Below are 23,254 nucleotides of genomic sequence, written 5' to 3'. Positions count from 1 at the left end.
ACCTTAATTATTGTTTGTATGGCTGTTATCTATGCCACTTGCTTTGAAAAAAGTGATCTTATTTGTCCCCCCCCCCCCAACCTTTTTCCGTCCAAAAAGTATTTCAATTGTTTTCGGGGCGAGATGCATTATTTTTTATAGTGTGATGACTTATGCATAGTGTCGTGTTTGCATTATCTACAGAACAAGATTCTTTTTCGACGTACTTCGTGTTTTCTTTGGTTGTTATTTTGTTCCGAGAGTTCGTTGAAAATTTACGTTTGCTTCAACTTTCATGAGGCTAAATTCAGGAGGGAGGCAACATTTTGAAGCACCCCATGAAGTATGAACACACCTAATAATATTTTTATGTGTGAATTTAAAAGTACATCTCATTAATTTTATTGCTGTCTCACAAATACTTTTCAATGTCTTTTTTTTCCCTTTATTTTATGAAAATAATAATGAGCACAATATTTGATTTTTTTTCTTATTTTTAATTTTAATATTTACCCATCTTTTTGTTAAAATTTGATCTTGGTTTTTTCCCCCTCGTGATCTTCTCATTCTAAAAGATCTCCGATCATCCAAACGTGCCCTAAAAGATTTTCCCATCGGAAACTAGCAAGCTCAACCAAGTTCGTGGGGCCGGACGTGGGGAGAGAGAAGAGGACCAGAAGCCCGTTCCTCCCTGTGATATTGCCCGAATTGTTTTCGATCTCGTTGATATTCTGTTAGAGGTCACCAGGAAAATATCGCTTCAGATTGGAATCATCGGTAGTGAGCTGAGATGGTGAATTCTATGGTAGAACGGGCCACGAGCGACATGCTCATTGGTCCTGATTGGGCGATGAATATCGAGATCTGCGACATGCTGAATAGCGACCCCGGGTACGCATAGCACTGGGTTCTCTCTACTTTCTTTTTCTTATTTAATTGAAATATGTGTTACCATGCGTGTCATTCTGTGTTTTGATCGAATCGTTATTGTAGTGTGATTTCCCTAAAAACTGCGGATGAAACTTCTTTTATTTGATACCGAGAATTCCAATTGGCTCTTGAGATCTAAGATAAGCCGTGAAGTTTAACTGTATCGACAGATGGAACTTGTCTTTCTTGCAAATTCTCCTTAGTTCTTATTCATTGGTGAAGTCACTTCTACATTGCTTTAAAAGTAATGAAATATCGAATTCTCGGCTCAAGAATTTTAGTGTTTGAACTAGATGCTGTACCTGACTTTCGATGTGGCAAGTGCTTAACATCATCGCCCTCTTTGATCTGGCTTGTCTGAATTGTTAACTTATACCTTCAGATTTTATATTTGAGTTATCTATTTTTTATTACGTGCCAAACTAGACGGTGTTGATTAATCAGTGATACTAGCTGGCTATTGGTTACGCTTGATTCATCATTTTGTGCTTAATCAGACGGTTAGACAAGTGCTGTGTGTTGTATAATTTGCTACTGTTCGCCACAGGTTGCTAGTTCCCTTCTGTAGGAATTAAAGTTTTAACGTTACTTTATACAGAAGAATTGAGCGTATGGATTTTGAATCCGTGCCAAACTCAAATGTCATGTTGACCCTAAAAGGAAAGGAGGTCGGAGGACCTGAAGGTGGCATATTTGAATATGTACTTTTGCTGTAGATATCTGTTGTTCACTGAGCATTTGTTGGAACTTCAACTTTAGTTTTTCCCCTCCTTCTTTTGAGGGTGAGATAACTGGAATTGTGTGCATGAGTCCAAGTTTTGCTCCCCATTTATGTTCTCCGAGTTTGAGAACTCAGTCTGGTTATGATTTATCAGGCAAGCAAAGGATGTTGTTAAAGGCATAAAGAAGCGGATTGGAAGTAAGAATTCAAAAGTTCAACTTCTTGCACTAACTGTAAGCATCAAAGCATTGATTTACTTTTTCAGTTTGGATGTTAACATCGATGATTTCTTTAGCAATTTGTAAGATTTTGGTGTCCACCTGAGAAATCTTGTCACATTTGACCAGTATTTTTTTTTTAAAAATCATTTTTAAAGTTTGAATTATTTCTGGGTGCCCTTTTCTTTACTTCATGCATGAAATTGGAAATTTTATTAGCTTATTAGATAGATGGAATGAGACTGACAAGTATTTTGATTAGTTGGATTCCTTTTTTTAAAAAAAAGCAGTTGGAGTTATTGTGATATATTTTGCTTCATGATGGTCTGCTCTAGCTACTGGAGACAATCATAAAGAATTGTGGGGACATTGTTCACATGCACGTGGCAGAGAGAGATGTGCTTCATGAGATGGTTAAAATAGCAAAAAAGAAGGTATAAATATGTCTAAAAATTTTGACTGTTATCCCTTGTTATAGCAACTTCCATCTTGTGAAATGTTGACTTTATTTATGTTGCCAATTGTAGCCTGATTTTCATGTCAGAGAGAAGATTCTGATTCTTATAGATACTTGGCAAGAAGCGTTTGGAGGACCAAGGGCTAGATACCCGCAGTATTATGCTGCATACCAGGAACTGCTGGTATAGTTATCTTGAAGTTCTTTAGACGGAGATTGTTTGGCAATAATTATCTTTTAACTGGTCATTTTGCATGGGGATGAAACCAATTTTTAAGAAGAATATTTAGCTATTCCCCCTTGAGAGATGAAAAATTATAGTATTTGTTTATTTCAGCGTGCTGGGGCAGTATTCCCTAAGAGGTCTGAACAATCTGCCCCTGTGTTCACACCTCCACAAACACAACCATTGTCATCATATCCTCAAAATTTGCGCAACTCTGAGGCCCTTCAAGATGTAGCTGAGTCCTCCGCAGAGCCTGAGTTTCCAACTCTAAGGTATTTTACTACTTTTTTATCTCCTTTTTTCATCTTTTTCCCCCTTTGTAGGCAGTTGGCTTTATTGTTTATGTTGTTGATTGTGGCCGTTTCTTAATCTAAAACTCACGTAACCTCTACAACATTCTTTATGGATGTGACTTGTTAGAGATTTTGTTGCTATATGTACTTATTCAAGTATTATCATATTGACCAAAATAGAAGTATCATTATCATGTTATCTGTAGCAGGTTTTCGTTGCAGCTCTGATGACATGTTTTAAGTTATTGGCCTAGCCTTGCATATTTGTTTTGTATTTCGTCATTTAGGATGGTTGTTGCTTGATATATATTGGAGTTATAGTCGGGCTATGTCTGGGGATGAAATCAAAGATTAATAAAAGGAAATAGAAAACTAACCTAAGTCTGGACACAGTTTTCATTTTTCTCCCCTTTTGCTTATTCTCTTATTGATCTATCCTGCATAGCATAAAAGTGGTTGGTATGATTTGGAGGCTCTCTGTTCCTTCTTGCTTTATATGTTGTGAAAATGAATTCAGGTTTTGATACACTCATTTTTTATTTGTAATGCATTCTCTTAAATCTAAGCAATTGGACTTAATGAACTGCCTTGGATCGAGATTAGCAGATGGTACATTTTATATGTTCTGCTGTTGGTGTTATGATCAGCCATAACATGATTATACAACTTATGCTATTCTGTACATAGAATTTCATGCCATTATACTTTTCTTTTTTTTTAATTGAACCTTCTACTGCCAGTTTGACCGAAATTCAGAATGCCCGTGGTATTATGGATGTTCTTGCAGAAATGCTCAGTGCAATAGAACCAAGTAACAAAGAAGTAAGTTGCTTTCCTTGAACATTTAAAATATGATGCTTTTTATGAATTACATTTAGCTACTGATTATTGGCTTGTGTCAATTTAGCTACTGATTGTGTTGAAAGTGTTTAACCCGATCTGGGGGGTACTGTATAGGATAAGGCTTATCATGAATCAGTATTTGAATTAGGTGGGATTATCGGTTTGATGTCCTTGTAATGTACTGCGCTCAAGCATCTAGGTGGAGCTTAGGCAAAACTAAATCTGATTGTTATAAATGGTAAATTATATGATCATTCTCTTAAACTAAAATTTTGACCCTTTGAACCCTCTGCCAAGCATGCTTTAAATATGCTTTTCCTCTAACACAAAATTAAGATATTTTTATCATTTTTGCATTGACAAATTCCTATATATACTTTATTTCTATTTTTAGGGTCTTAGGCAGGAGGTCATTATTGATTTGGTGGAGCAGTGTCGAACCTACAAGCAGAGAGTGGTGCACCTTGTTAATTCAACTTCGTAAGTCAATATTTCTCTCCTCAAACTATGATATACTGGTGGCAGTATTATCGTGCTCTGTTCATGTTGGTATTGCTTTCAATAAAGTTTTAAAAACCCTTCAAAAAATAAAAAAAAACGACGAGCTATTTTGTGGTGTTTCCCCTTCTGTTTTTCAGGGATGAATCTCTGCTATGCCAAGGTCTTTCTCTCAATGATGATCTGCAGCGAGTACTGGCAAAGCATGAAGCCATTGCTTCAGGTGTTTCTGTTGCAAATCAAACAGAGAAAGCGAAGCCTGAGCCAGCTGGAGCACTCGTAGATGTTGGTCCTTTGGTTGATAATGGAGATGCTAGCAAACAAACCGATGGGAGGTAATCCATTCTTTATGGTGCTTTACATTGCTGGCTATGCTATTTAACTACTGTATTTCTTACTAATTCTTTCATTTTGACCAACAGAATTCATGTAATGATAATTGCTAATTTGTTGGCTATTCATTGTATTAGTCAGATCAATGAATATTCATGGTTATTTCACTTGGGATCTTGTCTTTGAGGAACTAGGTATTTAGTCTTTGGCTGAGGACTTATAGGTAGTGTGATAGGTTTTATGTATATTCATGTCATGTAGAGCCTGAATTTTCTCCAGGCAAAGGTAGAAACAGGTTGATGTATGAAATTACATTTCAGGTTGACTTAACAAGAATGAGGTGCTTCCAGTTATATAATTCTTATTATTTTGTTTCTTTATAACGTTAATAATTTTCATTTGTGCGTGTTCAGTTCTAGTGCTGAAGGTGGGTCCCAAACGTTGAATCAATTATTGCTTCCTGCTCCTCCCACTTCTAATGGTTCATCTCTTCATGCTAAGGCTGATCCCAAAATGGACTTGCTCAGTGGTGATGATTATACCTCACCAAAAGCAGAGAATTCACTCGCTCTTGTTTCTGTGGGAGAAACGCAACCAGCAAATCCCGTGTCTCAGCAGAATGCCCTTGTTCTTTTTGATATGTTTTCAAATGGAAACAGTGAACTGACTTCCGCACAGCCAACCCAGCCAACTAATGTTGGTGGACAAACCAGTCCATTAGCCCCCCATGGTCAACAACAGCAGACGGGCATACCTACACAAGGTGCATTTTATGCCAATGGAAGCGTGCCTAATGTGGCGTCACTTCATTTTGAGCAGCCACTTTATCCCCAAAGCACAGGTCCTGCCTGGAATGGTCAGCTTGCCCAGCAGCAGCAACAGTCAACAGCTTCACCAGTTTATGGTACAAATGGTTCTTTAGATTTTAATTGAAACATTTTCTGCAGGGCACAAATCCTGGTCTACATTCTCAGTCTACGAATTTTATGACTCGTTCGTTTTGCTCTCCAAATGGAGAATGTAAATGTCAGGATTTGTGCTCTCAAATTTCAGGCTTTATTTCTTGTGTAACTCACTTTTTTTTTTTTTGTTTAATGATTTCTAGCTGCGCAAAGCAGTGAATCATTGCCACCACCCCCTTGGGAAGCTCAACCAACAGATAACGGTAGCCCAGTAGCAGGCAGCAGTTATCCCCCATCACTGCAAGTCTCTCAAGTGGTTATGACGCATGTTCAGAGTGGTGCACATACTCAGGGAATTCCGGCATTGGGGAATGACCAAGTTGGTAGCATGTATATGCAGCCGAGTGCCAACAGCCATGTTATTCACAGCAATCCGATGGGCTTGCACCCTCAGCATATTCAGGGTGGCGCAGGACCCTATATGGGTATGGTTTCTCCTCAATTGCAAGCTGCTCCTGTGGCTTCTATGTATCCTCAACAGATATATGGCAACCAATTTTCGGGATATGGCTATGGTCAGCAACAAGGGGTCCCATACCTCGAGCAGCAAATGTATGGCCTATCTGTTAGAGATGATAATGGTTTGAGAAACCCCTACCAGGTTTCTTCCTCACCTTATGTGCCACCTGGCAGACCTTCCAAACCAGAGGACAAATTATTTGGGGACCTTGTTGACATGGCAAAAGTCAAATCAAAACCCACACCAGGTCGAGCTGGTAGCATGTAAAACTATGACTGGCTTGCAATTTTCACCTGTTTGCTAACTTTGGTCTGCATTTTTTCCTCCCCCCTTTTCGCCCCATTTTCCCTTATATATATTGTTATTGTGCCATGTTCTGCTGCTTGTCTGGCAATGGCATCGTGATTATTATGTACATTCATTCTAGAAAGACACTAAAGAGAAAATTGTCCAGAGCATCCTACCCACCAAAATAATGCCATCAGTAGTTCTTGTTTATGGCAAGAGGGCGATGCCATTACGAATAAGCCACCGACTGAGATGTGGATGCGGTAAGTAGGATGGTTTCCATTACAACATTCAATTGGAATGTATCATGGGAACGGTAATGATAGATTGATAGGTTATGGTAGATTGATATGTCTGTAAATGAGGCAAAAAAGCGCTTAAATGCCCGCATTCGCAATTTATTGAAGGCGCGAAAACTGAGGAATCAGTCGAGTTGCCGGCTGTGTTTTTGATAAAATGTGAATAGAGGTAATTTTCATTTTATCCTCTAGGGAAGAGAGTAAAAGCATATTCCCTCCATTTCTTATTATAAGAGACATTTGATACTTATAATATGTCTTTATATATAAGAGACACTTAAAAGTTGTCTTTATTTTTTTGTGTTGATTTCTTCTTTTACCCATAATTATTATCTCTAACTCACACTCTCTCTCCCTCCTATTTCTCTTTCTTTTAATAATTTAATTGTTCTCTCTCATGCTCTCTCTCTTTATCAATGAGGGCATTTTTTAAAAAAAATTATACTTTTTACATATTGATTGTTTTTAATTAATTTTAATTATTTTTTTAATCAACGTAATTCAGTTATTCGTCTCTTACAATAAGAAACGGAGGGAGTATAAAAGTATCATATCGGTGGTTTATAAAGAGTCATCACTCAATAACGCGCACCATCCCTGCATTCAGACCATTAGAACGATTATCCTGTCATCATGTTCTCAAATTTCTGCATATAAAGCAAAACTGTTTTTATTCTATTTTTCACGTAACACTGGCATAGTGGCATGGGAGGGCAACTAGCGTAACCCGAGGGAACTTTTTTTCCCCGGGGTCGCAACGATTTTGTTTCTCCAGTTATAACGCTATACTATTATATGTGTGGTTTTAAAAGTATTTTTATATAGAAGAGTTTGTTTTGATTTGTGAAAAAGTGTTCTTGAAAAATACTTCTTAAGTAATCTAAAAACCTTCTCACTTTAAGGTAAAAACGATTTTTCAGAGCTTTTGAAAGAAAAAAATTGTATAAATTTTATCTTAGATACGATGTAAGTTTTTTTTTGGCCAGAATTATTTTGTTTGATTTTATCATTTGAATTTCCCGTGAATGAAAAAAGATATTCCCTCCGTAAGAAAAGACAACAGGATAAAAAAATAATTGGGAAATGACAAGGGATGGGGAAAAGTGAGAAACAAAAAGCTTGTTTGGTTTGTTGTTTTGAAAATAATTTTTTATTTTTAAAAGCAGAAAAATAAAAAAACTTGTTTAGTAATTTGTTTTTAGTTGATTGTTTTAAAAAACAAAAAATAATAACATGTTTTTAAAAACCAAAAAACCAAAACAACTTTTATATGTTTTTTTTTTTTTTTTTTTATTTTTGTATTCTTTTCTTCTTACCTACTATTCATCACTTATTATTACCAGCAACAACTATCACTTGTGTGGTTTTCTATGGTCTTTTTTCCAAACATGATTTTTTAAAATTATTATCCAAACAACTTCTTTTGTTTTTTTTTTGTTTTCAAAACTTTTTTTGGGTACAAAAAAAGGCTAAGCCTAACAAGGAAAAAAATTAAAACTCTGGGGAATCAGATCCCATACAATCGTTCAAAAGCAAATTTTCTAATCTCGCTGGGTTTTGTTTTCAAAACTTGTTTTAAAAAACAATTTTATAAAATTGTTTTGAGGGAAAAAAAAAACAAAGACAAGCAGGTCCAAAGGTTTTTTTTTGGTTACAAAACAAAACAGATTGCTGGATTAGAAATTGGATCCGCCTCAGTCCCTACCTTCATGGTTATGGGATGGGTCATGGACTTCTAGATCCGTTAACCGACTCGATGACAGGACCCCTTGATACTTTCACGGTTTCACCCGCCCTTTCTCCCCTCTCTTTTTTCTGCCCCCCCAATAATAATAAAACGCTCGCGCGTAATCACAATCTTGTCTGATAGGGACTGAAGCGGATCCATTTTTCCCTGTCGACGAATAAGCATTCCGCAGTTGGTCGAGCTCGCCGTTGGACGCCGTCCACCGTTATCAGCCCTGCGTGGTTGTTGTCCGGCAGGTATTTAAGAAGGTTCGAACCCTAGGGCCTCGTCTTCTAAAATCCGGTGAGATTGACTTGTTCAATCTGGCTTTGGATCTAGGTTTGAATATGTTCCTCGCGTTATCTGTTCCCTGCGTGGTTGCCAACCCTGTGTCGGACGCTGTCGCACCGCTTCTTGCTTTGTTTAAATTTTTTTCATTTTAATTTGGTTATGAACCTGGTAGTGTAATCGTTTAGATATTGACGCTTTTGAATCTGGAAATTTTTACAGGTTGAGTTTAATTTTTTTAATAACTTTGATTACTAGTTTTCGCTTGAATGGTGTGTAATTGGCAATCATACTTCTGTCCTCTTCATTTTGATAACTATCGACTTATGTGCTTTGGATTGTGTTGTTGTGCAGTGTTGGATTTATTGTGTGTCGGCGTTATTTTTTGTTAATCTCTTTATATTATCATCATCTTAGAAAATTCTCAAGGTATTTGTGATGCATGATCGGGTAAATGACTTGGCTTGATTGAACCTTGAGTTTAAATCGTTTCCTGCTGTTTATTGGTCTGTGAATGTAGAAGCTATTGACAGAAACAATAGATAGCGTACCAAATTCACTCTAAGGAACATTTTCATGATCATAAATTGCAATATAAAATTGGAAGATTATAAACTGTAATTGTTATCTTTGTCATTCTTCAGTGGCTTCGAGGAGTTGCCTGAATCCGTTGGCTTACTAAGGCATCTTTGTTAAAGTATCTGGAGCAAGAATTAAAGGGTATGATATTAACTATGCATAGTGTAATTTAGGTCTGCCTATGGTTGTCGTTTTTGGCACACGAATAACGGAATATTTATCTTTATCATGCAGTTAGAAGTTATTTCGAGTTTTGTTTCCAGCGTGATCATATCAGACATGCAGGTTCGATGGCCTTATTTGCTTTGCTTATTTGTTTTGTATGCTGGACTGGGCTAATTTTAAGGGGATATTTTACGAGTCGAAGGGACTAGCTGGATATTTTATTAGAATAGAAGCAGTTGAATGGCTGTACACAAATGTGCTCTCAAACATTTTATGCAACAATAGTAATACTGTAGTATTGCAAAGTTTCCCCCCTAGTTTTTGTCTTCCCATTGACAATTATGGTTTATACTTTATTGCACTTTTCTGTGGGACCAAATGCCGTCTTTTATAATTAACATAACTTCACAAAAAATGCCTTGCAATGGATCCTGGACTTTATACAGGCATCACGGGCAAGATTGTTCAAGGAATATAAAGAGGTTCAACGAGAGAAAACAGCTGACCCAGATATTCAACTCGTCTGTGATGATTCTAACATTTTCAAATGGACAGCCCTTATAAAGGTATGTTAATCATAAAGAAGAAAGCATAATACATGTTTGGTTTTCTCAAATTGGTTTGGTTTAGTTTGATTCCTTTTCATTTCCTTGTAGGGACCATCAGAGACTCCTTATGAGGGGGGTGTTTTCCAGCTTGCTTTTGCTGTTCCAGAGCAATATCCTCTACAACCTCCTCAAGTGCGGTTTTTGACAAAAATATTTCACCCAAATGTACATTTTAAGGTAGGATCCCTCACAAAGTAACTATCAGCTTATCTTGGTGCTTTTTCACCTATGAAGTTCGAGCATACTACTATTACTAAGAAGGGAAAGGGCACCCATGAGAATTTATCATTATGATTTATTTTATTGAAGAACAATTTCCCAACCATCTGTGAGATTTCACTCTAGGTTTTGGAAATCCATTTGGATTTGGTTAAAACGTGATTCTGACCAAAATAATGTGAGAGTGATTTTATCTTCTAAATTGTAAAGTAACTTTAACGTGATACCAAACAAACCGTGAATTGGGTAAAAATTTATGCTATACATCTTTTATTTGTAGTTTGTGTGGGAATTGGGGAATGACTTTGTTAAATGCCCTTGCGATCCATGTTGTAGACAATGAGTCCTTGTGTCCTCTGTCAACACGAATTTTGAAATCTTTTTTTTTTAAAAAGGAAAAAAAAAAAAAGAGAAAAGAGACTTGCTATCCTTCACATGAATATACTCTAGGTGTATAATGCAAATAATATGTGTAGCCAGTTGTCTAGGATGTCATGGCTACCTTTGTTATGGCAGAAAAATCAATGAACTGTCCGCGGTTATCAGAAGCTGATGGGGTAAAAAAGAGCTCTATGCCTACTATTAGCTCTGTTGAGTTTTATGAACAACTCGGTTTAGGTCTATCATTAACAAGGATCTGCTTCTTTGGTAAATAGATGTTTGGTAATGTTTTAACACATGGGTAAGAGTAATCTTCCTTTTCAGACAGGGGAGATTTGTCTGGATATCTTGAAAAATGCTTGGAGCCCAGCTTGGACGCTTCAATCTGTCTGTAGGGCTATAATAGCTCTGATGGCCCATCCAGAACCGGACAGTCCATTGAATTGTGATTCAGGTTTACAAACTTTCTCCACTTTTTCATCAATTTTATAATTTATAATTATAATCGCTTCTCTAGTAATGGAATTAAAAGTAAGGAGAAAGATATCTAATTCAAGGACAAGACTTCATTTAATTGTCCTCCATCGTAATATATTTCATCTTGTTTTTTAAGATCTTATTCAAGACAGAATTCTAAAGATATGGGTCATATGGGAAATTTCTTTTTGAATCTTACTTTACTCATCAATTGTGAACAGGTAATCTTCTGCGTTCAGGCGATGTTAGAGGGTACCAGTCCATGGCCAGAATGTACACTAGACTGGCAGCAATGCCAAAGAAAGGTTGAATTATTTCGAATTCAGAAAACTCGTTCCTTGTGCATTTCTTAGCTGCAGTTAGTGCTCCTGCGTAAATATACGAAAGTTATGTGTGATGTGTTTATACCCTAAGATATTTTAAGGAAGCCAGCAACTGATACGAGCAGTTTTTGGTATTCCATATTTGCCTCATTATAGATTTCAAGACACGAGCAGATGGTTCTCATTGTGGTTGGTGGGATCTACATGACTTTGTCTCTAGCAAATAATTGATACTACATATCCAGTCAAGAACATCTAGATGTCCATACCCAATAGTGTCGGATCACTACGATAGAGCTTTACTTGTATCCGAAATCTTAAATCCGGACACATTTCAAGAAATAAATGTTGTGTTAGGAGTCAAAATGCTTATAAAATATTTAGAACATGGATTATTAACGTAAAAATCATGCATTTATTGTATTGATATTGAAATTTTGCACATTTGTCTTTAATTAAATGATCTACAATGCGCTCGATTTACATAATCATATTTGTGAAAGAGCCCAAGCTACCATTCAATCATCTTTATTTTTTTTTATTGCTTTCGGAGGTTTTAAACGTTTTATTATTCTTCCAGTCTTGTACTGTTATTATTATTTTGAACTAATTCCAGGTAATGTTTGGGTTTATTTTGAAAAAGTAATTTTGTAATTTTCCGAGGCAAAGTTATTCTTACAGTGTTTTGGTTCCCGAAATGAACTGATCACCAAAAACACGTGAAAAATCTTTAAATAGCAGAGAACGAGACACAAGAGTCCTGGGGAGGGAGGATACATTAAGCATGTTACTATTCCCAACGGATCATATGTCAAGGAATCCATCCGCAGTTGGAGAGAAAATCTGAGGTTCTAAGCTAAGCCTTTAAAAACCTATCGAACCAATCAGATGCTTCTTTCATCATGGATGGCGTTGTTTGATGCCCAATTCCAGGTTCCGCGATCAGCTGCGTCAGAGAAATCGAATCAAATATAAACGGGGAATATATATATATATATATATATTGGATATAAGTGAGACAATGCCACTTTAAAATCGAAATAAAATAGCGTGATGGAAAAACTTTTCTTCCCATGTCAAACTGTAATATGAAAGAAGTTATTAAAACTAGTCTTGGTTGTTGGTAGTTTTATTATAGACCGCGACGATAAATCAGTTTTTGTTTTCGTTTTTGTGTATGACCATGATTCAAGTAACTTTCCTTTCAATCTCAGCCAACGGCGGGCTGAAGCAGTTTAGGGGCGATTCTCCCCCTCCTCCTCTCTTCAGGACCAAAAACGCACACAAAAGAAAAACTAAATAAATAAATTTTCATATGCACGTAATACTATGAATATCCAAGACATTGCCCTTAAAATCTGCCGCCCTCATCATAATTTCTTTTACCCCAAAAAATTTTTTTCACTGGTTCTGTCCCTGATCCTAGTATAACGGTTTTTACGAACTGATGCGTCAATGAGATTGATGCAACTTATTATATATGAAAGCTTTCTTATTAAGCAGGGGAAAGAATAACATGTTCAAGTTTAATCAAACTTTAGACTTTTATACCTTGACGTTGTCCAGACAGCGAGATTCTCCATATGCCAGCTGTGCATTTGACTTCTGAACTTCCAAACCTTCAAGGGGACATCGAGGATCTTCAGCACCTGATGTTTACAATGTAGAAGATTATTTCAATTCCAAGGTAACTTGAAAGAACCGCACAAACATTGAGCACCCAAAATAATTCAACTGAGTTACACAGGTATGGAGGCCTATCATACTATCGACTACATTACAAAGTTATATTATGACGTGGTTTGATTGATTTGTACACCTAGGAACTCAAACAGAATAATCAGGTTTCTATCTGAAATTTGTGAATGTTCATATATAACCCTTCCAGAAAAAAATTGGATGCACAAGCAAGGTTCTCACCATTCAGAATAAGCAGGGGGCGTGGTGCAATAGCTGGAATTGAGTATGGTGAGTCAAACTTGGAAGCTAGACCTGGAGCAATCCTGTCCCATACCTGTTAAGGAAAATAACACTGAAATATTACCTATGCCAAGAGGCAGAGAATAACTGGCACAAAGCTGTTTAATGGGTTGGTACCAATGCACCAGGCATTGACAATCCAGTTTTATATTTTGATAAAGCACAAACAAATCACAATTGTCAAACCAAACAGACATTCATTTGGAGAGTCATAGTCACAAAAAATTGGCTGACCTTCTCTACCACTTCTTTGTCAATAGCACTCTTTCCCAAATCATCGCGAGCCACTGCATTAAATACCCTAAGTATTAGGAATGAATATACCACACCAACTTCAGGATATGCATTCACCACCATCGTGCCTCAATCAATACCCAACATGACTCATTTTCATGTCTTATTTGCAGTTCTCGACTTTACTCAAACTCTACTCCAACTTTGTAACGCAATTTTAATCTATGATGAATGAGAAAACGTCATTGCTGTGAGAACAATGAAGCTATCCATCAAACATAAATCAAGTAATGCATTTACGAATTGAAACATGCAAGATCATTGAATTTATATAAAGCATAACATCAATAACATACAAAACCAGGCAGAAGAAGAAAGGATTAGACTGAAGACAATAAAACAGTAAAAACAATAAAAAATCAAATTGGAAGATGATTTTTTATTTTAATTTATTTCAACGGTACTAACCCTCAAACACTGGCCTTATACTGTCAACCCGAGCCTGCCACTTATCATTGTCAATAGCCCATCGAAACCCCTACAACATCTTAGCACATAAGTTTTCAATTATTTGTCTCTAAAGCACATAATCTCCATTAATAAATATTCCATTAAAAAATTCAATGTAACCTGAACACCAATCATTGGGACTACCACAGCATAGCGGGTGTCTACAAATGCTGCAAACCATGCATGCATTCCTGCATAGATGAATTACTAGTTACGGGTTACGTTAGGCATGGCATCAGAGATATTCCTTTCAAGTAGTCTAAACAAACCTCCAAGAGATATCCCAGTGATTCCTACTCTAGAAGGGTCAATATCCTCCCTTTGAATTAAGTAATCTGCCAATTTTATCAAGTCCCAGACCTGCCACAACAGAGCATAATACACCCTGCATTTAACTAACTAATCACAACTTCTCCATCGTTCGGAGAAGATAGAAATTCAGTCTTCAGTAGTTGTATGATAAAAACAGCATAAACGCATAATAGACAATGAAATTACCGTGTCATAAATGAATGGCATTGTCTCGCCCGTTTTCCAAGCAGAAATAAGAGCCTTTTTATCCAAAACAAAACAGAAAGGGAAAACAAAAAAAAAAGGCAAAATTTGATCAGTTTCTATGTCTATACTGTAACTAATATTCCATTTATGAAGATCCCAGATACAAATTCAAGGAGAAAAAAATTGTTGATTTCTACTGTAAAAAGAGGAATGACGAATAAATTCTACATGATCTAGTGTAAATCATCGATCAAGGTAAAATTTAGTAAAGCAAGGGGAAAAATACGCACATCCCGATAGGTATTTGTGCTTCTGGCTCGTTCACCATGGTAGCGAGAGTCAACGGCGATTGCTATATATCCTCGTGAAGCATATGCCTGAGACGTGAAGTGAAAAGAATTAGAAACTGAAGACTGAGAGAAAGCACCTTCTAAATGCGTTATAAAAACTGAAAGGACAGAGAACCAGAGAAGAATAACAAAAATAGCCACCTTAAGTAAAGGCCGCAAGAACTCTTTACATTTGTTTGTGCTATGTAGGAAAACAACGGCTGGCCTTTTTTGATGTGTGTTTTCCTTCAAAATCAATACAGGCAAGCGTCCTTGCTCTCCTTCCTAATGCACGGTCAACATTAGATACATTACTATACGTTCAATCTCAATATGTGCATATCACCGTAGAATTAAAGCTTTTTCAGGATTCAAATAAAAGGTCTGATGAATTCAAATCACCTCTGTAACCAAATAGAGATTTTCCTCTTTCAGCGAGTGTACGAAGTTTTCAATGTTTGCCTTCTCAGAAGACTCCAAACTTACCTGGTATGGGTCCATAAAGTAAATCAACAGAAAAAAAAATCAGATGCAAGAGAAGAGGAACTATTTCGAGAGAAAGTCGGAACCTCAGCAGAAGGTGGAGTATTATCCTGATACAATGGGCTCGCCACTGGCTTTGCAGGCTCCACGCGCAGCGGAACTGAAACGGCAGTAAGAATTTCAGTCTTCGAATAGTATCATCATATTATCCATTGCACATGAAGTGGAAACAGGCCGTTCAACACGATGATCTTATAAGGTAGTTCACTAACCGTGTTCGACTCAATAGCTCAGGAATCGAACAAAATCGAGAACAAATGAAGTAATAGATAAAGCAAGATTGAGGTAAAAAGCGGATGCTTCCTTTGGTAATCCTATACTGATTGTGAATACCTTCAGAGGCTCGCCTTCCACGGAGGACTTGAAGGAAATCTGATCGGAGCTTCTGATAATCAATGGCTTCTCCCATTTTGCGATCAGTGCAGCGATGAGTGACCACTTCGACTGAGGCATGCGGTCGATATTTATGAATAAACCTTTTTGGCCGGGGCATATGACACGTGTGCTTTAACTGACACCGCACGTGCGACATACTGACCAGGCAGCTCAAGGAAGGGTAAACGGTCCCAGCGGGCGTTCCCGATGCCGCCACCGCCATTCTCCTACGCAAGTCGGGATTAGGCTGACCCTTTTTTCCTCCTGCACTTTTTCTTGATTTTATTTTTAAAATCAATTTTTTCCTTTTATTTTTCTGTTAAAATTTATTTTCGCTGCTCCTTATTTGCTGTTCAGCGCGAATCGCATTCTGTTGGCCCAAGAAAAGCAAAAACACAAACCAAAACACAACTGTCATTGCCAGCCTGCCAACAAGAACACTAGCGCCAAGAATAACTATTTTAATCGTGAGTAAATAATTAGATATTAGGATTTGCAACAAACCAGACGCCTGACAAGTCATCCATGACAAGATCACATCAGGAAATTGTGTCATTAAGAAATTATCATACATTTATTTAATCTGTCTCTCGATTTTTGTGAGATTAATGTAGGGAAATGAGGTTAAGAGTGGTTCTCTTTTGTTTTGTTCACAGAAAAATCAGTCATTTCCAAGAGTCATTAATTTCTTTCATATTTATCTTTTTCTCATGAAGTGAAAGAAGAAATCATTATCATATTTCTTTCAGGGCCGTCCAACCAGAACAAGGACCCATCATTTAGAGGGAAAGAACCCAGAAAAGGACGATCAAATTGTAAAACATAGCAAGGAAGTCGCATGGAAGCTCCACTTCCTGTCTTTTATATCGTAGCAGAAGAACAAAGTAAACTTGTCTAAAACGGTACATAGCTAGTAACTACTGACCAAATTAGTACCTGCTTCTTGTGCTTTTGAGGAAGGTGCTAGTTCACACATGCCATTCTACAGCTTCTTGTTTGCTTGCCGTCGTTCTTGGTTGATGGAGGTTACACTCTTTCTACAGAAGTTGAAGACGGACAATATAAGTTAAACAAGTTGGAACCTGAAGTTTGTAATAAAACTTGGTACAGCCTCGGGCAAAAGCATTGGCTCTTCCGGATGAGAATTTGCAGCGTCACTCGAGTTAGTGATAAAAAACATCTTTAATATTGTCTATTTATTATTTATTATTCTAATACTCATCCAGTCCTAAATATAAGATTCTTTTCGTACGAAAAGAGTCTTATATTTAGGACCGGAGGAGTACTAGTATTTTTACGCTACTGTATTTTTGATTCCATGGAAGTTTCTTCTTAGCAGTCTCTTAAAGAAATAACCATTCAGATGATGTCATCAGTTTTATCACCAATTTCATCTTTGGTGACCTGAGTAGTTTTTCTTGTCCCCTTTCCATTTGGGTATAAGGCTACAAGCTGCGGCATGAAGGCATAGCTATCTGTGAATCATTCCGCTTTCCATTCAAGCCTCGCGTGCACAAATATATGACTGCGAATATTAAATTTGTAAAAGAATTGAGATTGGCAGAAGCTATTCTGTTTTAGCTTCCTAAAACTTAAAAGCATGAGATTGGTTTAACTCATTTAATAATCGAAACTCATTTAACTTCTTTTATTGGCGTCGTCAAAAGTTTGAAAGCATACTTAGGTCCTTGTAGAACACTTCGTTTTAACTTTCAATCATGTCCGAAACTAGATTTCCCTTCTTGTTCTTTTTTTTTTTTTTTGTTGCTCTTAACCCATTAAGCTAAAACCATGAATTGTTAATTGAGTTAGATAGAATCAAGGGGCTGTACTTTAGAGCAAAAAATAAGAAAAAGAATCATGGGGTTGCATTTCGCAATTCTACATATGGGTTAATACAATTTTTGCCTTACAAGTTTAGTCTCATTTTAGTAATGATTTTTTAAATTTCAAACTATAAGTTTTCGTCCCTCAGACATCTTTTCACTTAAAATATTAATCTTTATAATTCAATAAAAACTTGATTATTTAGCCTTTTAAAAAAGTAAAACCTAAAGTTTGAAACTTGAGGAACTAAAAGTATCATAACGCCAAATTTGAGGAACCAGAAACTTTCTACATATCGTGTAGAAGTGCTAGAGGATACATTCAACAGAGAAAGCGTGTTGCATAGTTCATAACATCACCAACATGAACCAAAGGACGCGGGCTGTAGGCGTCTGGCGGCATAGGCCAGCAGGTTAATATGAAAAATTTACACTCAAATAGCACTTGAACACATCTTAGATCCCAAACTGCGCCTTAAAAAATCTGTCAAACCACTCAGATGCTTCTTTAGTCATGTATGGTGTCATTTGGTGCGCAATTCCAGGTTGCGCGATGAACTGTATATTGAAGAAATCAAAGATTAATGAAGAAACATACATCTTGGCGATAAGTAACACAGTTCTACTGTATCATTGAATGATAAAGCATGGCGAAACTTTTATTCCGATCCGAAATAATTTGAATTGATTCTATCTAAGTCATGGGTGAAATTACAAACTTTGTGTCAAGCTTGATCAACTTCTATGCAAAGTAAAATTCAAAACTGTCCCCACCTTCAGGGTTCGTCATTTTTATTTTCGTTAATTCATAATCCAATGAGAATGAATCAACTAGGACTTCATCCTTACTCTTTAGACCATCATTAAACCCCTAAATATTGTTTGAATTATGAGTACTTTTGTTTGTATATGACTACAGTTTTTATCCCAGCACGCACAAATGCAAGGCATACAAAAAGAACAAATAAAGTACATACGCTCATCAAATATGTGCCGTATGATTTCAAAAATGAAATGGTAAAATGGATGACCCCCACGCTTAAAAACTCATCTATGCGTACATGCACCAGCATGTGGCTCCCATCTACTTTTCCAGGCAAAGCTCTGGCAACTTATCTTCCAATGATTTTAATATTAAAGGTTTTTTATGCTGCTTTACTCATTTTGGAAATTGCAGCCTACTGAAGATGAAGGAATATGTACGAGTTTGAATTCGAACTATAGCAGTTCATACCTTAAAATTATTCGGCTTGTGAAACTCTCCATATGCGTTACGTGCATTTGACTCTGGAATTTTCAAACCTCCAAGGGGACATCGAGGATCTTCAGCACCTTAACAACGTCCAAAGGGAATGCTTCAAATCCGAATTAACTAACCACCTCCGCCACACAAAAAAGGGCAAAAAAGAAAATAACACAAATTTGAATTCTCCTAATGATTTGACTGACTGACTGAGTCATACACATCTGGACGCCTATCATATCATTGATTAGACTATAGAGTGATATTGCAGCCAGTCTCAATCGGCTTGTCCATCTATATATTTCTATAAAGAATAATCTTCTAGGCAAAACTCACAATTCGAGAGTGTTCAATAACTCAAAATTTAAAAAAAAAAAAAAAAAAAAAAAAGAAGAAGAAGGAAGCCGAAGAAAGGATCTTACCATTTAGAATAAGCAAGGGCCGTGGTGCAATAGCTGGAATTGAGTATGGTGAGTCAAACTTGGAAGCCAGCCCGGGAGCAATCCGGTCCCATACCTGTTAAGAACATAAAATTATGAAATCGTTATTCGTGGAGGTCTTTTCTGATTGTGCTAAAGCTATCAACAGAAGCACTAGAGACCTTCATGGTTTCCCCCCGTATCAAGAGACCGTTGTGGATACTTGGTATCTGATATATAGAAATTGCTTTATCTATTAATTTTGTAAATTGGATAGGCAATGTGGATGCTCATTTTCTCGCTAGGTTAGCTCGAAATTTGAACACACCGACTTCTGTTACTTTGATCACAATCCCCATAGTAAGTTTGAGGAGACCTATGATAGAAGGTAACTCGTTTTCTTTGTCGTAACTGTTGGTTATTTTGGTTATTAATGTTAGTTTCAGTATTTACTCAAAATAGAAATCATCATCTGTGCCGCTTAGAATACTGACAAAGGAGTCTGCGCCATTTCATCAGGCATTGACAATCCAAGTTTAATAAAGCAAAGATATCATCAACCATCAAAGTAAATAGAAATTCATTCGGAGGCTCATAATAACACTCATAAAAAATTGGCTGACCTTCTTCACAACTTCTTTGTCAATAGCACTTTTACCCAAATCGTCACAAGCCACTGCAGTCATCACCCTAAGGACATCAGGGATATATAAACCACACCACCTACAGAGTAGGCGCTCACTATCATCATTCTTCAATTAATACGCAATATGACTCAATTTTGTATCCGTCTTATAGGTTTTACTCGGATGCTATTCCAACTTTGCCATGCTAATGTAATCTACGGTGAATAGCACATTAAGAAAGAAGAAATCATTCTTATATGGGAAAAAACTGAAGAAACATGTCAAATATACATCGAACACTGCATATACAAAAAAGTAATTGCAAGATATTGATTTCGTATGAATCATGGCGTCAGTGGTGCATGGACCTAATCAGAAAAAGCAGGAATCAGACTAAAGACAATAAAACAGGTAAAGTCAAAAAAAAAAAAAAGCCTCATTGAACTACAGTAAGATTTAAGATATTCATTTGTTTTGACAATTTCTCACCCTCAAACACAGGCTTTATACTGTCAACTCGAGCCTGCCACTTATCATTGTCAATAGCCCATAGAAACCCCTGCAGTAAGATAGCACACAACTTTTCAATTTCTTGTCTCTGAAGCAAATAATCACGACTAATGTACATTCCGTTCAACAATTCAATGTCACCTGAACACCAATCACTGGGACTACCACAGCATAACGGGTGTCTGCAAATGCAGCAAACCATGCATGCATTCCTGCAGCAAGGAATTACATGAATAACAAGTTACATCAAGCTTGGCTTCAGACGTATTCCTTTCAACTTGTCTAAACCAACCTCCAAGAGATATTCCAGTGACTCCTATTCTAGCATTGTCTATATCCTCCCTGTGAGTTAAATAATCTGCCAATTTGATCAAGTCCCAGACCTGCCACAACATAAAGTTACGCACCTCCTTTTAACAGAACTAATCATTTGTCAGGCCACGAATCCCATCATCTACGACCAACTTTTTCAAATCTTGGAATAGATGGTGATTCAGTCTGAGTGACTGTATAATGAAGACACAATTAGATAAGTAAAGTACCGTGTCATATATGAACGGCATTGTCTTTCCAGTTTTCCAAGCAGAGATAAGAGCCTGGTTTATGTAAACAGAAAATATGATCATTTTCTAAACTTACACTGCAAGTCTGCAACAAATCAATTTACGGAAGATTTTGAGTACACATTCAAGCAGAAAGCGAGTCCATTTCTCCTCTAGAATGGAATGAGGAATAAAAGTAACAAGCAATTCTAAAGATTAGTACCTATTCAGTCGATTAAATCATATTCTACATATAAAATAACGTAAATGTTTAAGTTTGAAATTACCTTAATTTCTTTTTCTACATAACATGATGTAAATCATCGATCGCATTGAAACTTAGTGAAAATTAAATACATACATCCTGATAGGCGGTTGTGCTTTGGGCGCGTTCACCATGATAGCGAGAGTCAATGGCAATTGATACATATCCTCGTGAAGCATATGCCTGAAATGTGAAGGGAACAAAATTAGAAACTAAAGACCGAGAAAAAGCATCTGCTTAATCTGTTATAGGACTTGAGAGGACAGAAAACGAGAGGAAGTTCCGGAAAGTAGGGACCTTAAGTAATGGGCATAAGGATTCTTTAGAAGAGCCTGTGCCATGTAGAAGAACAACGGCAGGCCTTCTTTGATGTTTGTTTCCCTTCAAGCTCAAAATCAGAACAGGCAAGCGTCCTTGCTCTCCTCCCTAATGTATGCATGATCATCGCTAATACGTTGCTAAATGCTCAAATCCCAAATAAAATGCATATCAACGTGGAATTAAATCTTTTCTGTATTTAAATAAGGACCTGATCAACTCAAATTACCTCTGTAGTCAAATAGAGTTTCTCCTCTTTTAGCGAGTCTTCAATGTTACTACTGTTTGACTTTGGCCAAGAGTCCAAGCTTGCCTGGTATAACTTCAGAATGTGAATTTACAGAGAAATATAAGAGATGCCTGCGAAAAGGGGCTATCCCGATTGTTGAGGGAAAGTGGGAACCTCAGCGGAAGGTTGAGCACTGTCCTGACACAGAGGCTTGGCCACTGGCTTCGCGAACTCCACACGTAGCGGAACTGAAACGTGGCTACAAATTTCAATCGTCGAGTACTCGGATAAAAAGAACAGACTAGTCAAATACGCTCATCTATCTAGCCAGTTCACTGCCTCTGCTCAATTCGATAGCTTGGAAAATGTATAAAATCAAGACTTCATTTGTCCTAGACTTGTTCATCAATTAGAGGTAAACAAGAGATGCTTAGATTCGGACACTAATTCTACGTACCTTCGCAGACGCGCCTGCTTCGGAGGACTTGGAGGAAATCTGATCGAAGCTTCTGAGCATCAAAGGCTTGGCCCGACGGAAATATGCATGCAGATAATATTGTCAGCTCTATCAGCATTTTAATCTTTGTTAGCCAGATAGTTTCTCTATTCACATATAAGCTTCGGCATGAGGAGAGAACGGTGAGTGGATTCTTTTCTTTTCTACTCAAGCCTGACATGCTTGATATGTTTGGATGGATATGAAACAGACAACGAGGAGTGGAGATAATTTATTCGGAGCCAATGGGATGCTCCTGCAAAAAAACTTACTATTACACCTGTTAATTACTTTTCTCTTCACCACTGCGGCTGATAATGATGGAGGTTGATGATTAAGGTTTTGCTTCTCCGGCTTAAACACGATGCGAGCATCGTGGAATTAATTAATTCACTGCAACTGCTTAGAACGTGATAATAATAGCTTCAATCTTAAGCAGTAGACATGTGTTCTTTAATTTGATTAATTTTTTTTTTAGTTCTGTACTTACTTGTCCTCTATAATAGCAGCCATATGTTGGTCACTGATTATTTTATTTACTACCTAAATATATTTTTTCCGATTTGATAAAAAAATCATATTATTTCGTAAATATAAATAAATTGCGGAAAGTGTAATGTATTATTACTATTTATCTATTTTTCACTATTTTAGCATTTCGGTAAATTCTATTCCTTATACTATCTCCGGTTCTTAATATAAGAGTTAATTTGATTTTTAATTTAGTTCTAAATATTAAATGCCAATCCATTTTGTCTATGATATTTATCTGTTTTTTTTAAAAATAGTCTTTATAGTAGTTGCATATGTTAAATACTCTATCAAAGGATAGTTCTAGCTAATACATATAATTAGTAAAGGCATTCTAGGAAAGACAACACCTAATTATTATAAATAACTAACTTAAAAAATTTTGTTAATCTACTCCTCCGCTCCTAATTATAAGAATTAGTTCACTAATTTGAGGAGATTAAAGAAAAAATTTAAGTTAGTTATTTATAATAAATAAATGTTGTCTTTTCTAAAATATCCTTGTTA

General features: G+C 36.7%; 4 protein-coding genes across 9 annotated transcripts; 2 read left to right on the top strand and 2 right to left on the bottom strand.

The window, feature by feature from the left end:
* The first annotated feature begins 562 nt into the window (after window positions 1–562).
* LOC114757326 (TOM1-like protein 9) lies at window positions 563–6,447 on the top strand. The gene is made up of 10 exons (XM_028946332.1): window positions 563–870; window positions 1,785–1,863; window positions 2,184–2,282; window positions 2,376–2,489; window positions 2,643–2,803; window positions 3,565–3,646; window positions 4,062–4,147; window positions 4,306–4,500; window positions 4,912–5,402; window positions 5,604–6,447. Exons 1-10 carry the CDS (start codon window positions 770–772, stop codon window positions 6,185–6,187), a joined length of 1,992 nt encoding a protein of 663 aa, XP_028802165.1. The 5' UTR covers window positions 563–769; the 3' UTR covers window positions 6,188–6,447.
* A 1,896-nt stretch (window positions 6,448–8,343) lies between these two features.
* On the top strand, window positions 8,344–11,728 carry LOC114757372 (protein PEROXIN-4). 3 transcript variants are annotated; one of them, XM_028946401.1, is made up of 7 exons: window positions 8,344–8,490; window positions 9,166–9,241; window positions 9,335–9,385; window positions 9,712–9,831; window positions 9,922–10,050; window positions 10,798–10,927; window positions 11,172–11,728. In XM_028946401.1, exons 3-7 carry the CDS (start codon window positions 9,380–9,382, stop codon window positions 11,258–11,260), a joined length of 474 nt encoding a protein of 157 aa, XP_028802234.1. In that variant the 5' UTR covers window positions 8,344–8,490; window positions 9,166–9,241; window positions 9,335–9,379; the 3' UTR covers window positions 11,261–11,728. The 3 variants fall into 3 exon arrangements, with proteins under 3 accessions (XP_028802234.1, XP_028802232.1, XP_028802233.1); XM_028946399.1 differs by having other exon boundaries at window positions 8,344–8,502; XM_028946400.1 differs by having other exon boundaries at window positions 8,344–8,536.
* Window positions 11,729–11,904: 176 nt separating this feature from the next.
* LOC114757350 (putative hydrolase YtaP) lies at window positions 11,905–15,998 on the bottom strand. The gene is made up of 13 exons (XM_028946370.1): window positions 15,701–15,998; window positions 15,394–15,467; window positions 15,227–15,310; window positions 14,987–15,109; window positions 14,786–14,872; window positions 14,496–14,549; window positions 14,267–14,357; window positions 14,118–14,188; window positions 13,956–14,025; window positions 13,488–13,540; window positions 13,194–13,287; window positions 12,825–12,922; window positions 11,905–12,219 (listed from the first exon to the last, which is right to left on the bottom strand). The coding sequence occupies exons 1-13, from the start codon at window positions 15,963–15,965 to the stop codon at window positions 12,130–12,132; spliced, it is 1,254 nt and encodes a 417-aa protein (XP_028802203.1). The 5' UTR covers window positions 15,966–15,998; the 3' UTR covers window positions 11,905–12,129.
* Window positions 15,999–17,827: 1,829 nt separating this feature from the next.
* LOC114757351 (putative esterase YitV) lies at window positions 17,828–22,554 on the bottom strand. 4 transcript variants are annotated; one of them, XM_028946371.1, is made up of 13 exons: window positions 22,178–22,545; window positions 21,895–21,968; window positions 21,721–21,804; window positions 21,471–21,599; window positions 21,270–21,356; window positions 20,909–20,962; window positions 20,659–20,773; window positions 20,508–20,578; window positions 20,346–20,415; window positions 19,854–19,906; window positions 19,234–19,327; window positions 18,803–18,900; window positions 17,828–18,126 (listed from the first exon to the last, which is right to left on the bottom strand). In XM_028946371.1, exons 1-13 carry the CDS (start codon window positions 22,395–22,397, stop codon window positions 18,025–18,027), a joined length of 1,251 nt encoding a protein of 416 aa, XP_028802204.1. In that variant the 5' UTR covers window positions 22,398–22,545; the 3' UTR covers window positions 17,828–18,024. The 4 variants fall into 4 exon arrangements, with proteins under 4 accessions (XP_028802204.1, XP_028802205.1, XP_028802206.1 ...); XM_028946372.1 differs by having other exon boundaries at window positions 20,659–20,749; window positions 22,178–22,542; XM_028946373.1 differs by lacking the exon at window positions 21,471–21,599 and having other exon boundaries at window positions 22,178–22,550.
* Between the last annotated feature and the right edge of the window lie 700 nt (window positions 22,555–23,254).

The sequence above is a fragment of the Neltuma alba genome, unplaced genomic scaffold (assembly GCF_004799145.2).
Source record: "Neltuma alba isolate B1F8T4 unplaced genomic scaffold, ASM479914v2 tig00010592_pilon, whole genome shotgun sequence".
Lineage (NCBI taxonomy): Eukaryota > Viridiplantae > Streptophyta > Magnoliopsida > Fabales > Fabaceae > Neltuma > Neltuma alba.
This window is presented reverse-complemented; position numbering and strand designations above follow the sequence as displayed.